Consider the following 13,537-nt stretch of genomic DNA (forward strand, 5'->3'; position numbering starts at 1 on the left):
CATTGTTTGCTTTTCTCCACTTTCCCCCGATTCTCCCAGCATCTTCCCCTCGGTTCTCAGGAGCGGGAACAAGGGACCCCTCCTCAGCTGACTTCCCTCTAGCTACGGGGGCTTGTGGGGGGGGGGTGAGGTGAGAAGTTCTATACTCTACTCCAGAGTGTATCTTCCCTTGGCTGTCGGTATGGAACATTGATCTCCTTAGGTTTTGTTCTTTTCTTTGAGGAACAACAACTTTTTTCTGAATTATTACTTTTTACTTTTGGGAGGAAGGAAAGTCTGTGACACAGTCTGACCCTCTCTGTCTTTACACAGAAGTTGCCCCCGATGATGTTTAAGGCCCCTTGCAGCCCAAACTAGATCATCTGGCCCCATGAGAGCCAGCTTTCCTGTCACAAAGGCCTTCACATCCGGGAGTGGACGCCACCCTCCTCAGCCTTGAAGATTCCTGAGCAAGGACCAGGGTTAGACGTGTCTGCCCCACCACCGCCCATGGCGGGGGCCCACAAGGACGTGTGCCCACCATAGCTGTGGTCAGGGGCAGCTAAGGATTCTGGGGTGGCCATGCCACCTGCTCTCTGGCCCCTGCGGGGGCCAGATGTGCTGGGCAGACACCCCGGTTCTGGGGGCTCTCCCCTTTTCCCCCCGCACCTTTTGCTGGAGTAACCAGCGCCGCCGGGGGAGGCCCACCTGCCCTTCCCCTCAGGGCCACGCGTCCCTGGACCCAGCAGGCGTCCCCTGCTGGGTGGGAAGCAGCACCCACCCGGGGAGGCCACGGTCTGCCGAATCATCCCGGAGGATGTCGGAGCTCTGAGGCCTCGCCTGCCCGCTGGGCTGCCGCGAGCCCTGGGGAGCCGAGTGGTGCCCTCGTGCCTGAAGCCAGTCCCTGCAATTACCGGTTGGCAGGCCCAGGGCCGACGTGTGCCAGCGGCGTGGCAGCTTGCTGGAGGCCCGTCTGTGCCCGGGGCCCGTCCCGACTGGCTCAGGCTCACTGGGCACGGACGGAGTTGATCCGAGAAAGGGCAGCATGGCGTCTGGGCTCTGCCCCGGTCCTCTGAGCCCGCGGGGGTTCCTCTCTTCCCTTTCTGGCGAGGCCCAGAATCCAGTCTTTGCGTGTCAGAGCCCAGTAACTGGCCCTCCCTGCCGCGGGCACCGCGACGGGGCTGCTCACCGTCTCCTTCCCCAAGCCCACCTGTGTGTGCACGTGCACGTGTGTGTGCACAACTTGCTGTCCGAGTTGGGAGGCCGCAAGGACACAGGTGTGCGTGCTCGTTCACCCCGGCACGCCTGTCCCAGCGCGTTTGCCACTGTTTGGCGGGTGCTTTTACCGCACGTGGTGTCGCCTCCAGAGTCATCCCTGCTCGCCGCACATGCGTGTACTTGTGGTGAGTGTGTGTGCGTCCCAGGTTACGAGCGTCTATGTAAGCGTGCACGTGTGTGGGTCTGTGTATGTGAGTGCGTGTGCACGTGTCACAGCGTGCGCCTTGCATCTCTGACCGGGGGTGACTAAGGCTGGGGATATTCACCACCGCTGCCCCAGCTCGAGGGGGAAATCCTCCTGAGTCTGAAATGGAAGCGGCCAGAGGCCGAGGGGCTCCTGGTTTCTCAGGCTCCGGGCAGCGTTCCCAGGCCCTCTCGCCCGGGGAACTAAGTCAGCGTGCAGGGAAGCCAGCACAGGCGCAAAGGGGACGAGGGCAGGGTCCGATTTCCCTTTTGGAAGTCCCCTCCAGGGCTGGCGTTGGGAGGGATGGTGGGGCCTGGGAAACTGCTGAGGAGGAGAGGACGGGAGGACTGAGCAGGGCTGAGGGGCGTCGAGGATGCAGGAGCCCCACGGCCCCGTGTCCTGCTCGAGTGACAGGGTACAGCAGGCTTTCCCAGAGGAGAGGGAGCTGCTGGCGGCCGGTCTGTGCTGGGGCCTGTCCTGCCGGCTCGGCCACGCTGGGTGACAGGGGCCGGAGGAGAGAACCAGCTCGAGCTGGGGGACTCGGCCCGCTGAGAGGCACAGGAGGGTGTCTGGGTGGTGCCTGGGGCTGCAGGGCTGGGGCGCCCACGGAGCAGGGCTCTGAATGGCCGGCGCCTCCTCCTGCTGGCTTGGCCTCAAACCGGGGCCCTTTCGGGCTGGTTGTTGACCTGTGGAGCCGGGGTCTGATGTAGTCACGGGAGCCTCTGAGCTCTGAGTTTGCACTCAGCCTGCTGGGGACACAGAAGCACAGGCCGGGGGTGCCGGAGGCGCCTGGGTCCTCACCACGCGGTACCGGGGAGACCCAGGCCCAGAGGGCGGTGACCTCCGGGGTGGCCGGGCAGGACAGGGCGGGGCAGGGCGGGCCGGCCCTCCTGGAGCCTGGGGAGGCCGGTAATTACAGGGTGAGGAAGAAGCCAGCCTCTCCCGGCCCGGCCTTCGCCCCTCGAGGATTTCCAGGTGTGTTTCAGGAAACCTGGCATCCCCGGGCGGCCTGTGGCTGCGGCCTCCCTCTGCGGGCTCTATTTTGGGGTCGGGATCCACCCTGCCGCAGCCGGAGGAAGGAGAATGTATTTCCGTGTGTCATGTGGCTGTGGGGGAGCGGGGGAGAGACACGGCCGGCCGTGGTGCAGGATGTGAGGAGGGCACCGCCGCCGCCCAGGTGGAGGCCCAGACCGAGAAGCAGAGGGGAGGGCGTGAGAGCGCCCTGGGCTTTCATGTGGCCTCACAGGCCTGGGTTGGCAAGACTGTCAGGCTGGAATGTGGGTCTGCAGCCCGGACCTGCCCCCGGGGACTTCCTGATTCCCACCAGGCCCAGCCCCAGGCCGGGAGGGGGGGGGGAGGGGGGTTGATCTGCCGGCACAGCTCCCCAGGCCGGGGTGGAGGCCAGGCCAGGCGGTGGGTGCAGCCCAGCTTCTTGCCTCCCTGGGGGGCTCCTCCGCAGATCCTGCCTCCCCCCTGCTCTCAGCGCCACCTCCCCCCAGGCCCTCCCCATCCTGGCCTTTCCTCCGACTTCCTCTTCCAGCCTCGACCTGCACAGGGCCAGCGCAGGGGTGAGGGGTTCACCTGAAGGAGGCTTGATGTGTGAGGCGGGCCTGGGGACGGGCCACACGAAATGGCTGAGGGCGTGGGTGGATGTCGCGAGAGTGGACGCGCCCGGTACGTGGCAGGTGACCGGGCTCCTTCACTTCCTCTGCCCTGAGTGTCACGGGCCTTTGGGGACCAGAGCCTGGGCCGCCCCAGCACAGCCCCGTGACTCCAGGAATGACTAATTCCACTCCAGCATAAGCTCCTGGAAGCTCTGAGAAATGCCTTTTTTCCCCTTCTTGCCGCTTCATTAAACTCTTCCTGAGCGAGGGGTATGAGGATTGTCCCAATCCTCTGCAGAGGCAGGGACTCAGGTTGCTGGGTGGGGCAGGCCCACAGTGGCCCCTGGTCCCCGGCAGACAGTGGGGCAGGGAGGGGGGCACACAGAGTTAAACCAGCCCCACAGGTATCGGGGAAGGGGGTGGGCCGCTGGCCAGGGCCCAGGAGTCACGCTCCAGGCCGGCTTTGCCCTGAGCCAGCCGGTGACCCCTGGGAAACCTTGGCCCTGCCCCCGGCTCGGCCTTGCTGGCCTCCCCTGTGCTGCTCAAGGGGCCTGGGAAGGAGGTAGCCTGGGAGGGACTGTAGATGGAGTGCCCGGGCCAGGCAGGTGGGCTGGCCCACTGTGTGTACCTTTTCAGCGTATGCAGGCCTTAGGGGAACACAGGAGGGGTGAGCAAACTATTCAGTCCCTGGGCCTCTCTCCTCTCCAGTCTGTTTTCCCAGCTTTCAAGTGGCCCAGAAGTCCTGGCTGCCTCTTCCTGGGGCCCCGTGGGGGACCTCAGCAGCTGGGCCTGGGGGCCGTCCATCAGGGAGCAGGCTGTTCCCAGGCCCGGGGCCTGGCGCTCTCCTCTGGGTCATGGCCGCCAGCCCGCCCAGACGGGAATGTCTGCCCACCCTGGAGGCTGCTGGAACCAAAGACGCAGCTCAGGCCTCGCCTCCCCCAGCAGATCTGATGGCGCCCTTCTCTGTGCGGCCTCGGTCTCTCTCTGCAGGCGGGAAGAGACCCGGCAGGGAGGGTCGGTGACCAGGGTCCTTGTCCACAGGTGCTCCTGGCCCTCGGGGAGCTGCTTCTGTCCTGCAACTGGGCGGTGGTTGCCGACATCCTGCTGGTAGGTGTGGGGCTGGGTCTCTGCTGTCCGCTGGCCTGGAAGCTGGGAGGGGCTTCAGAGACCATGGGGCGGGGGACTGAAGTCATTGGACAGTTTCCTTGGACGGGGCCTTCCTGACACTCTCAAACATATCCTTTGACCATTGGCTGCATTTTGCAGATGAGCCAACGGAGGCTCAGAGAAGGCAGGTACCCGGGCCAAAGTCGCCCAGCATGCAGAGGCACCGAGCCAGGACAGGGGCCCAGGCTTTTTTGACGCCTCCCCTCCCTCTTTCTTGACTGTACTTGTCCACAAGCTCTGGGTGTGTGGACGGGGATGTGGGACTTCAGGGTTACAGCCACAAGCCAGGTGGGTCCAGGCTGCCTCGGCTCCCATGTCACGGTCTGCGAGGCCAGGGGCCGGCTCAGGCTAAAGTGAGGCCCGACCACGTGACTCCACTACGTCCAGAGTCCAGCGTGGCCGTCCCTGAGCCTCACGCTCTCTGCCCAGCCTCCCTGCCTCCCTCCGGGAGCCATCAGGAGAGCACTTGGAACACTGGTGAGCTGTGCCCTTGTGGGACCCAGACCTGGGGACCCCTACGAGCCCTCCTGCCCCCTCAAGTCCTGGCATAGTCCAACACCGTGCACAGGGGAGCCCAGGAGCCTGGCGACAGGCTGACAGCTGTCCTGTGGTGACCAGCTGCCGGGCCTGGTCCTGGACGGAGGAGACGCCTAGCTTTCAGCCCCACTCCTGCCGCTTACTAGCTGTGTGTGTCATGGGCAAGTCATTCCGTGTCTCCGAGCCTCAGTTTCCCCGTGTGCACAGTGGGGTGAAAAACTCTGAAATACTCGTGGTTACTGTGAGGGCGAACGAGGCGACCGAGGGAAGCTCTGGCAGGATGCTGGCCGGGGCTCCACAGAGCCCTCTCCACCTTCTCGAGTCCTGTGCCCTCCATGCGACTTCGAGGGGGCTGTGGGGAGGCACGATCATTTAACGAGCCCACGAGGCCTGCTCACACACGGCCTAGATGGTCTGCACCCCCACCACGGCCCAGGCTCGGCAGGTGTAGCCCACGCTGCCCTTTGACTCCCGGGGCGGATCAGCTGCAGGGCTGGTGGTCGTTTCTGCCCTTCTCTCCAGCCCAGACTCGGCCACAGAGAGGATGAACGGCCCTGGGCCTCAGTCTCCTTGTCCGGCCTGGCAGGCAGAGCGGGGTAGCGGCAGCCAAGCCTTCGTAAATGTCTTCTTCGGGGGGTGGCCCACTTTCAGGCACCGGGAGCCTGACTACCCCCCACCCTGACATCTGGGCATTCAGGTGGAGCTGAAACCCGCCCCCCAGGGCACTGTCCCTTTCCACATGGCAGCCGCAGATGTGTGAGGGCCGTGCCCGGGGCACCCCAGTGTCTGTGTTTGCAGGAATGATTAACCTGGCCGAGCCAGGCTCTTTGTGGCACTGTGTGTGTGTGTGTGTGTGTGTGTGTGTGTGTGTGTGTTGGGGGCAGGGGAGGGGCGACAGGGCCAGCCAGCCGTGGTTTGACCCAGCTGGGGCTCTGCTGGGAGCAGGCTGGGGCTGCCCTGGGGGCTGTGCTAGGTGTGACCTGGGGCTCCCTCTGTTCCTCCCCTGGCTTGGAGACCTCCGGCCCCAAGGCCCCAAAGCGTAGCAAGTCTCTGCACCCCAGGAGACTTTCCTGGTCCCCTTCCCTGCTTCCCACCTTCCTGAAACCCTTAGTGAAGGATTGACGTCAGACAGTCAGTGGCCAAAGCTGGGCCAACTTTGCAGACTTTGGAGCTCAGTCCCCGACAGGGAAAGTAGGGGCTCCGGGAGGGAGTGGTCTTGGGCCACATGCAGGTGGGGAGCAGGCTGTGAGTGACAAGGTGCGTGTTGTAAGGCGTGAGCATGGGTGGTGACAGGGGCTGGAGGGCAGGGAGGAGGGGAGGGAGGGATGGAGGCAGGGGGAACGGCAGGGGAGAAGGCAGGGAGGGAGGCAGGAAGGAAGGGAGGGAGGGAGGGAGGGAGCTGGAAGGTAGCCGGAAGCTGGTGATGCTTTTCCAGAGGTGAGACAGGAGCACCCCCAGGGGCAGGCAGGGCAGGGTGGTGGAGACGGGTCCAGGCCCAGCGGGGTGAGCTCTGGGCAGGGAGAGCACGGAGGTCCCATCTGCTGGCAGGTGCTGGCTCCTGAGGCCCAAGGAGGGACCGGGACCGAGGAGGCCCGTATCCCTGCTGGCATCCCGCACCTGCCTGTTCCTGGGGGTCAGTGTGGGCTCCCCGGCCCCACGTCAGTCCCGCTGAGGGACGGTGCTCTCTCTGACCCTCTTACCTACACGACAACCCAGAGGCCGGGGAAGACACCTCAGCAGCTGTGTGGTCCAGGGGCTCTCAGACCTCAGTGAGCGTGAGAACCAGGTGTGGGGGACGTTTTGTCCTCAGAGTCTGGTTCAGTGGGTCCATGCTGGGGTCCAGGCTGTGCCTTTCTAACGGACGTCCCCCGTGGTGCCCATAGGCTCCTCAGAGCGCCCTGGGAGAACACTGGTCTAACGCGCCCGGCTCCCCAGGCTGTGAACCCCTGCGGGACTCTGACTGGCACAGTCGGTCCCTTGACCCCAAGCCCCCGGACAAGAAGCTCACCCCCTGGCCCCAGGCACGCCTCCAGCACCCCCGCCCTGCCCGGAGGGTCCCGCTCCCCTGGATCTGGTCTGCCCAGCCTGGGTCCGCCCCCGTCCCCAGGCTGAGCTCCCCCTGCTGATGGCGCCTCCGGCTCCCTCCCCAGCCTCCTGTCCGTGTGGGCCCCACAGGGGTACCTGCCCCTGGCAGCAGGGAGTTGAGCAGAAGTGGAACTCACTGCCTCTTCCTCCGCGGTCCTGGAATCCAGCCGCCAGGCGCACCCCCCACCTCCTCAGCAGATTTCTCCCCCCCCCTCGAGGGTTATCTCCCTCCTGTTCTTCTGGGCCCTTGTCTCAATGCTTCCCTGCTCTGCCCACCCGTCTGTCTCACCCTCCCCAGCGAGTCTGGGGTGAGGGCCGAGGGGGGATGCAGGAGGCAGGCTGCCAGGGAGTTTGCACCTGATGGTTGCCGCTCGGACTTTCTGTGGGCCCTCGGCCGATGCTGGTTATGTCCCAGGCTGGAAAGGGAACAGCTCTTCTGAGAAGGGAAAGCCAGAAACAGAGGCGCTTTGTCTCAGAATAGAGGGAGCTGTTTTAGGAAGCCAAAGCCTGTAACGTCTAAAATTACCTGCTGGGCTCTCCCGCTGTGGGCAGGGCCAGCTTTGCCCCCCACCCCCCTTGGAGGCAGCAGGACCCAGAACGGGCAGGGGACCGACCTGTCTTGGTCTGGGCCCAGCAGCTCCTGGGGGGTGTGGGAAGGACCAGCTGTCTGGACCTTACTCTGAGGGTCCAAGCAGCCGGCAAGGACTTTTCCAGACATGCGGGGCCCACCCTCTAGGAGTCACCTGCTTGTCCCCCCAGAGCCACCCGTGGGTAATCACATAATTACAGGCAAGGGGGAAGCACTCCCTGAAGGTGCAAAGCCACGGTCAGCTCCTGCTCTGGCCCGTCGGCAGGTCCCAGTCAGGGTTAGAGGTTCAGCCTCTCTCGCCACCTGGACAGAGTGTCTGTCAGTGACCGGGGGCAGCCAGTTGTCACCCACTCCTGCTGCCTGGCCCTGCCTGCCCGTCCTGGGGCTCCAGGCGCTGGGCCCCTGCCTCACACCTCTGCTCACTCTGTTCCCTGCCTGGGACGCCCTTCCCTGCTCTCTCTGCCAGTTGCCCACGTGCGGGGCTGCGTGAGCTTGCCCTCCTCGTCCTTCCGCGTTTCCAAGTGTCTCATAGCAGACACTGCTGGACAGGCTCCTCCCTGCTCCTAACAGCCAAGTGGTCAAAGGTCAGATTCCGGAGGCTCAAATGCCTGTCCTGCTGTTTCCTGGCTGGGTGACCGCGGACAGGTTACTTCCCTTCCTGCGGAGAATTTCCTCATCTGGGACCCGTGGATGACGATCATACCTCGCTCGTGGGGTGGTTGAGTGGATCTGTAAAATGTATACATGAGGTGCATAAAATGCATGCACGAGGCACTCAATAAATGCTAATTGTTATCCTCCACTAGGTGCTGGGGATGGGGCTCTGGGGTGGGGAGCTCCCCCTTAGGACTGTGTGACCGCCTGGCCTCTGCTTGGACCCCTCCTCCTGCTCCTCCCCTCCCCTCCCCTGCTGCAACCCTGACTTCTGGCTGGGTTTGTCCTGGGACTGGTCTTCCAGATGGTTCTACTGGACTCGTTTGCTTGGCAGACTTTCGTAGTCTGCTCTGGGCCTGGCATCCTGCTGTAATCCAGGAACCTCCAGAGAACTCCGACAGGGGCTTTGCCGTCCAGACGACGGAGGGGTGTGTGTTGGGGGGGACGAAGGGGGAACCTTCCAGCGTGGGGGCTGTGTGTTCAGTTAGGGGCGCGCTCGGGGGCTGTGGGAGCTCAGGGCAGGCCTCTGACCTCTGGGAGCTCAGTCCCGAGGGACCGGTGGAGATGCTCCAGCTGGACCTGAGCGGGGAGGGCCTGGCAGGCAGAGGCCATACCACCTTCAAATGTCTGGAAACCCTCTGCCTCCTGGGGCCAAAGGGCACTATTTCGGTCTGACGTCCCCACGAAGCCTCCAGGTACCAGAGGAAGAATGGCCACGAGCACATCCCTCCAGCAGCTAGTTATCATCCCCGTGTGGCGATGGGGAGACTGAGGCACAGAAAGGCACAGTGACTTGCCTGAAGGCACACAGCCAGCGAGTGGGATTGGAACCCAGACATTCCTGACTTCGGAATTCACGCTCTTAATCCCCCACCTCCCTCCATGGGGTCGCGGGGGTCTCTCCAGCCACGCTGTCTGCCACTGTGTGTCCACCCAGTGGGGCTCGAACTTCCCGAGAGAGGGGCTGAGCCCTCGGTGCCACTGAGCCCAGCACCCACACACACAGACACCCGGCCGTGCGTCCTCTCCCGGCCAGGCCGGCCCGCCTCCTGGGCCCTGAGCTGGGACGCCCCGGCCCCGAAACCACGAGTCAGAGCCAGGCCTGGCCCCTGCCCCGTCCAAGAGCAAACCCTCGAGAGCAGGCCTCATCAGGGGCCTCGGCGCCCCCATCCCTCGGAGGGGCCTGACGTCCTAGTGCTGGGGCTTTGCTGACCCCCTTCCTTCCCACTCGCTCGGCCAGCCCAGCTGCCCTCCAGGCAGGTCCTTGGCAGGTGGGGACCAGAGGCACCCACACTCTGCCCTTGCTTGGGGGCTGCCCCGGTGTCCTGTGTTTTGCAGTCCGTGGTGGTGCCCAGGTGCCGGGGGACAGCAGAGGCTTTGCAGATCACAGTGGGCCACATCCTGGGGGACGCCAGCAGCCCTTACCTTACTGGACTGGTGAGGAGTGGCTTCTCGGTGGGTGTGGTGGAGGGGAGGGGTGGCTCCTCGGTGGGCGTGGGGGGGGGGACCACCAAGGCCGGCAGGCCGGCGTCTCTCTGCGGGTGTCCAGCACCCCGAGGGCCGGGCGCCCAGACTCCTACCTGCAGGCCGGCCTCTCTCTGCAGGTGTCCAGCACCCTGAGGGCCGGGCGCCCAGACTCCTACCTGCAGGCCTTCCTCAGCCTCCAGCAGAGTTTCCTGTGCTGTGCATTTGTCATTGCCCTGGGCGGGGGCTGCTTCCTGCTGACGGCGCTGCGCCTGGAGTGGGACCAGGCCCGGGCCCGGGCGCCTGGCACAGGTACCCTGTCCTGCACACCTATCACCTACGCCAGGAGCGGGGCTGGGCTCCCGGGGGCAAGCCGCACTGGCCGCCCCCTGAGCCGGCTGATTTGTTTGTTTTTTAATTTGCTCATTCGTTCATTACGCCCCTGCTATGTGCCAGACGTAGGGGGGAAACACGGAGTCCAAGCCCTCGTGCAGCTGAGGCTCTAGAAGGTGCAGCCAGACAGGAAGCGCAAGAGAGAGACTGTTCGGGGTGGCCAGTGCCGCAGGGAAGCTCCAAGTAGGCGAGTGGGGGAGAGAGAGAGACACGTGGGGGCAAGTTGAAACTTGTCGTCGGGGTCCCCACTGCACAGGTGACACTGACACTGAAGCAAAGGGTTGGGGGTGGGGCAGCGAGCCCTGCAGCTATCTGGAGGATGGATCGGCCAGTGCAAAGGTCCCGAGGTGGGAATGTAGCTGATGTGCTTGAGGCCTGGCAAGGAGGCCAGTGTGGCTGGGGCAGGAACGCAGGGGACAGGGGTGGGGACAAAGGTGGCAGAAAGGAGGCCAGAGCCGGCAATTGAGGGCCTTGTAGGGCCCGTGGCCTTAGCTCTGAGACAGAGCCACTGTGTGGTTGCCACAGATGGACCCCGAGGTGTCTTACTTACCGTGCAGAAGAGAACAGACTGGAGGGTCGGCAGAGAGGTCACGGGAGGCCCTGCCATCACCGGGGGAAGCAGTGGGGCCAGGACCCTGGTGGTGGCACTGAAGTTTGGGGGAAGGGTTGCATCTGGAGTTCATTTTGCCGCGGAAGCTGGGCCTGGGCCTCCGTGAGGGCTGGCTGAGCGTCCTTCCTCCCGCAGGGACCCTGGACGGCGAGGACACGGAGAGGCGAGCCCTGCTTTCTGGCGCGGGCGCTGCCACAGAGGACCCCTGAGGCCCCCGCCCTCCTGCCCGCCTCCCTGCACCCCTCCCGCTGGCCGCCGCAGCATCAGGGCCCTGTCCCCCTCTGGCTGTGGCTCAGGGCCCCCAGCCGAGCTGCACCTGTCATTTCTTCCCTCCCAGCCAGAGAGCTGGCAGGGCCTGTGGCGGGAATTGAGCTGTCAGCGCCTTCGGCGGGAGGCCTGGGCCTGCGCCCGCCCAGCCCCGGGTCCTCAGCCCGTTTGGCTGCCTGTGGGCCCCGAGTAAAAGTGGATTTCAGGCCTTTTACGAGCGTGTTTTTTACAGCCTCAAGGTGTCTCTGCTGGGAGGGGGTGGAGAGGAAGCCCTGGCCGGGGGTGCAGGGCTGCAGGGCAAGGGTCCCTAGGCATCCCCACCCCGGACGTCTCACTCTGACCCAGGCCCCCCACTCTGCAGGTCAGGAGGGCACAAGACCCCCTTGGCCTGAGTCACCCTCTGAACAAAAGGCCGGGCTTTGCACTCTGGTGCCGATGTGGCTTCAAGCCTCCCCGAGGAGGAGGGCTGGGGTCGCTCACAGACTCCGCTGCCCTGCAGCCACAGTGGGGGTGTCTGCACCCTGGCCCCCCACCCCCACGGCTCATGCTCTGACCCCAGCACAGCCCGCAGGGAAGGCTGGCTCTGTAGGACTTGCGCTCACCCTGGGTTCAGAGCAGCTGGGCGCGGGGGGCCCTGCGGGAGGCCGCCAGCTTCCAGGTGGGCAGCAGTGGGGGGGACATGTTCTCTCTGCCCCACCAGCACGAGCTCCTCTCCCCCTCCCCTGGTCCTGCCGGGCCCGCCTCCCATCAGACTCACACGCACCTCCCTCCCTCCCTGCGTTCCTGTGCTGTCCTCCCTGTCCTCCTGTTGGATGGACAAGCCCCAGGAGCTGGGCTCTCCAGCTTAGCCACACCTGTCCCCCTCTTCAGCCCTTCATCAGGAGTGCCCACCACCAAGCTGGCCAGCCCCTCCACCCACCATCTGACACCTGAAGCTCATAAAACAGGCTGTCCCTGAAATTATTTTTAAAAAGCCTACTTGGCAAGGGACCTGTACCCCCTCACAGCAAATGCCGGGCTTCCCACACCCCGAGCCATTCCAGACACCAGCCGTTCTCCTGCCCCTCCACTCCTTTCTGACCCCATGTACCCGGAAAGAGTGTCAGAGTCCACGGGCTAAGGGTTCGGTCCTACAAGACTGCCCACCCCCCCACCCCGCCCCACCGGAGGGGCCAAGTGCAAGGCCGGGCTGTCGCTGTACTTCTGACTGACTGGCTATGGGTCAGAGGTCCCCTCGGCCCCCTCCTCGGGTCCTGCCGTCCGCTGGGGCGGCCTCCAGAACCCGGGGAAACGCCGCACTCCCTGCCTCACCAGCTTCTTGTAAAAGTTCCCTGAGCCCCGTCCTCTGGGGTTTTCCCGGAGGCTTCGCCGAACCGCACGGCTCATCGAGTCATTGGCCACCGGCGACCGACCGGACCTCCCGCCCCTCGTGGGTCCCCAGAGGTCAGGGGGTGGGACTGGAGGTGCCAGCCTCTGGTCACGTGCGGCCTGCTCCTGACCACGGCCCCCCTTGGGTGGGGTCCAGATGCCACCTCATTAACAAACAAAAGGCATCTTGAGGGCTCTCTGGCATTTAGGAAATTCCAGAGGTTTTAGGAGCTCTGAGCGGGAAACAGGATGAAGACCAAACATGTATTTCCTGTTGTAGGTCACAGGATCCCCTTGTTTTCTCCTGAGAAGGAGGCTCCTGGTCTGTGTGGGAGCCAGGATGCCATGGCCCCGCTTGGGGCCCTGCTGTGTTTAAGAGGGGCGTCGAATGTGGCTTCTCCAGCCCACACTTGTGTGATTCTCACTGGCTGGGTCTGGGCCCACAGATGCCCTGCTCTCGGGTCTGAACCTTCCTCCCTGCAGCCCTGAGAAGGCCCCCTGTGAGGCTCCATTCCCAGAACACGGACAAGGGCTTCCTATGAGTCAGAACAGCCACCAGCCCAGAGTCCAGCGGCTGGGGGGAAAGGTCAGAGGTCAGAGACCTCGTCCCTGCAAGTTCCAGAAACAGGTGTTGGTATCATTGGTGCCCATGTTGATTGTGGGCAGTAACTCTGACTCCAAACCCACCCTTGGACCTCACAGCCCATGACAGAGAAGCACCAGGCCGAGTGAGGCCACCTGTGGGCAGAGGAAGCGTTAAGTCCCCCAGGAGACCCTGCGGAGGTGCGGGGAGGGGCCGGAGGAGCAAAGCAGGAGAATTCCCCTGGAGAGAGCGGGATAAAGGTATCTGATACGTCTTGGAGGCACGCGCGCGCGTGTGTGTGTGTGTGTGTGTGTGCGCGCTTTGGGGGAACGGGGGAGGCCGGAGAAACTGGGGGGACCAGGAGGCGCTGGGGCTCGAACCCTGAATCCAGAGTAGTTCCTTCTGACTCAGTGCATTCTGGTGTTTGGGTTGCTGGGCTGGGCAGGGTGGTGCTCACTAGGACTCAGGACAGAATGCCCAGCCCGGAGTTTGCAGGGTGTTATCATCCGAAGGGTGGCGGGGTGGGGTGGGCGGGGCGGGGCCTGGGCTGGCGGGAGCCAGGAGTGAGAGCCCGCCCGGGCGTCTGCTCAGGCCTCGCTGCCCCGGGGTCACAGGTGTGGGTCCTCGAGAGCCCAGCCGCTGGGGCCGGAGACGTCAATCCATCACACCTGTCTGGCCTAAAGGTCACTTCTGAGCAATCCCAGGCCCTGATACTCCCGAGAGTCTCGGTGTTGGGAATGCGGGTGAGGATGTGCTTCTGGTCAGCAGGACGAGG

General features: G+C 64.5%; 1 protein-coding gene across 1 annotated transcript in view; it reads left to right on the forward strand.

The window, feature by feature from the left end:
- Positions 1 to 10,842, forward strand: part of SPNS3 (sphingolipid transporter 3 (putative)) — a gene marked incomplete at its 5' end in the record, with an annotated part of 34,814 nt that extends 23,972 nt beyond the window's left edge. Inside the window, 4 exon segments of the mRNA XM_042967040.1 lie at positions 4,087 to 4,152; positions 9,416 to 9,514; positions 9,682 to 9,853; positions 10,680 to 10,842. Of these exon segments, the coding sequence (XP_042822974.1) occupies positions 4,087 to 4,152; positions 9,416 to 9,514; positions 9,682 to 9,853; positions 10,680 to 10,753 (411 nt within the window).
- Positions 10,843 to 13,537: the final 2,695 nt, after the last annotated feature.

The sequence above is a fragment of the Panthera tigris genome, chromosome E1 (assembly GCF_018350195.1).
Source record: "Panthera tigris isolate Pti1 chromosome E1, P.tigris_Pti1_mat1.1, whole genome shotgun sequence".
Lineage (NCBI taxonomy): Eukaryota > Metazoa > Chordata > Mammalia > Carnivora > Felidae > Panthera > Panthera tigris.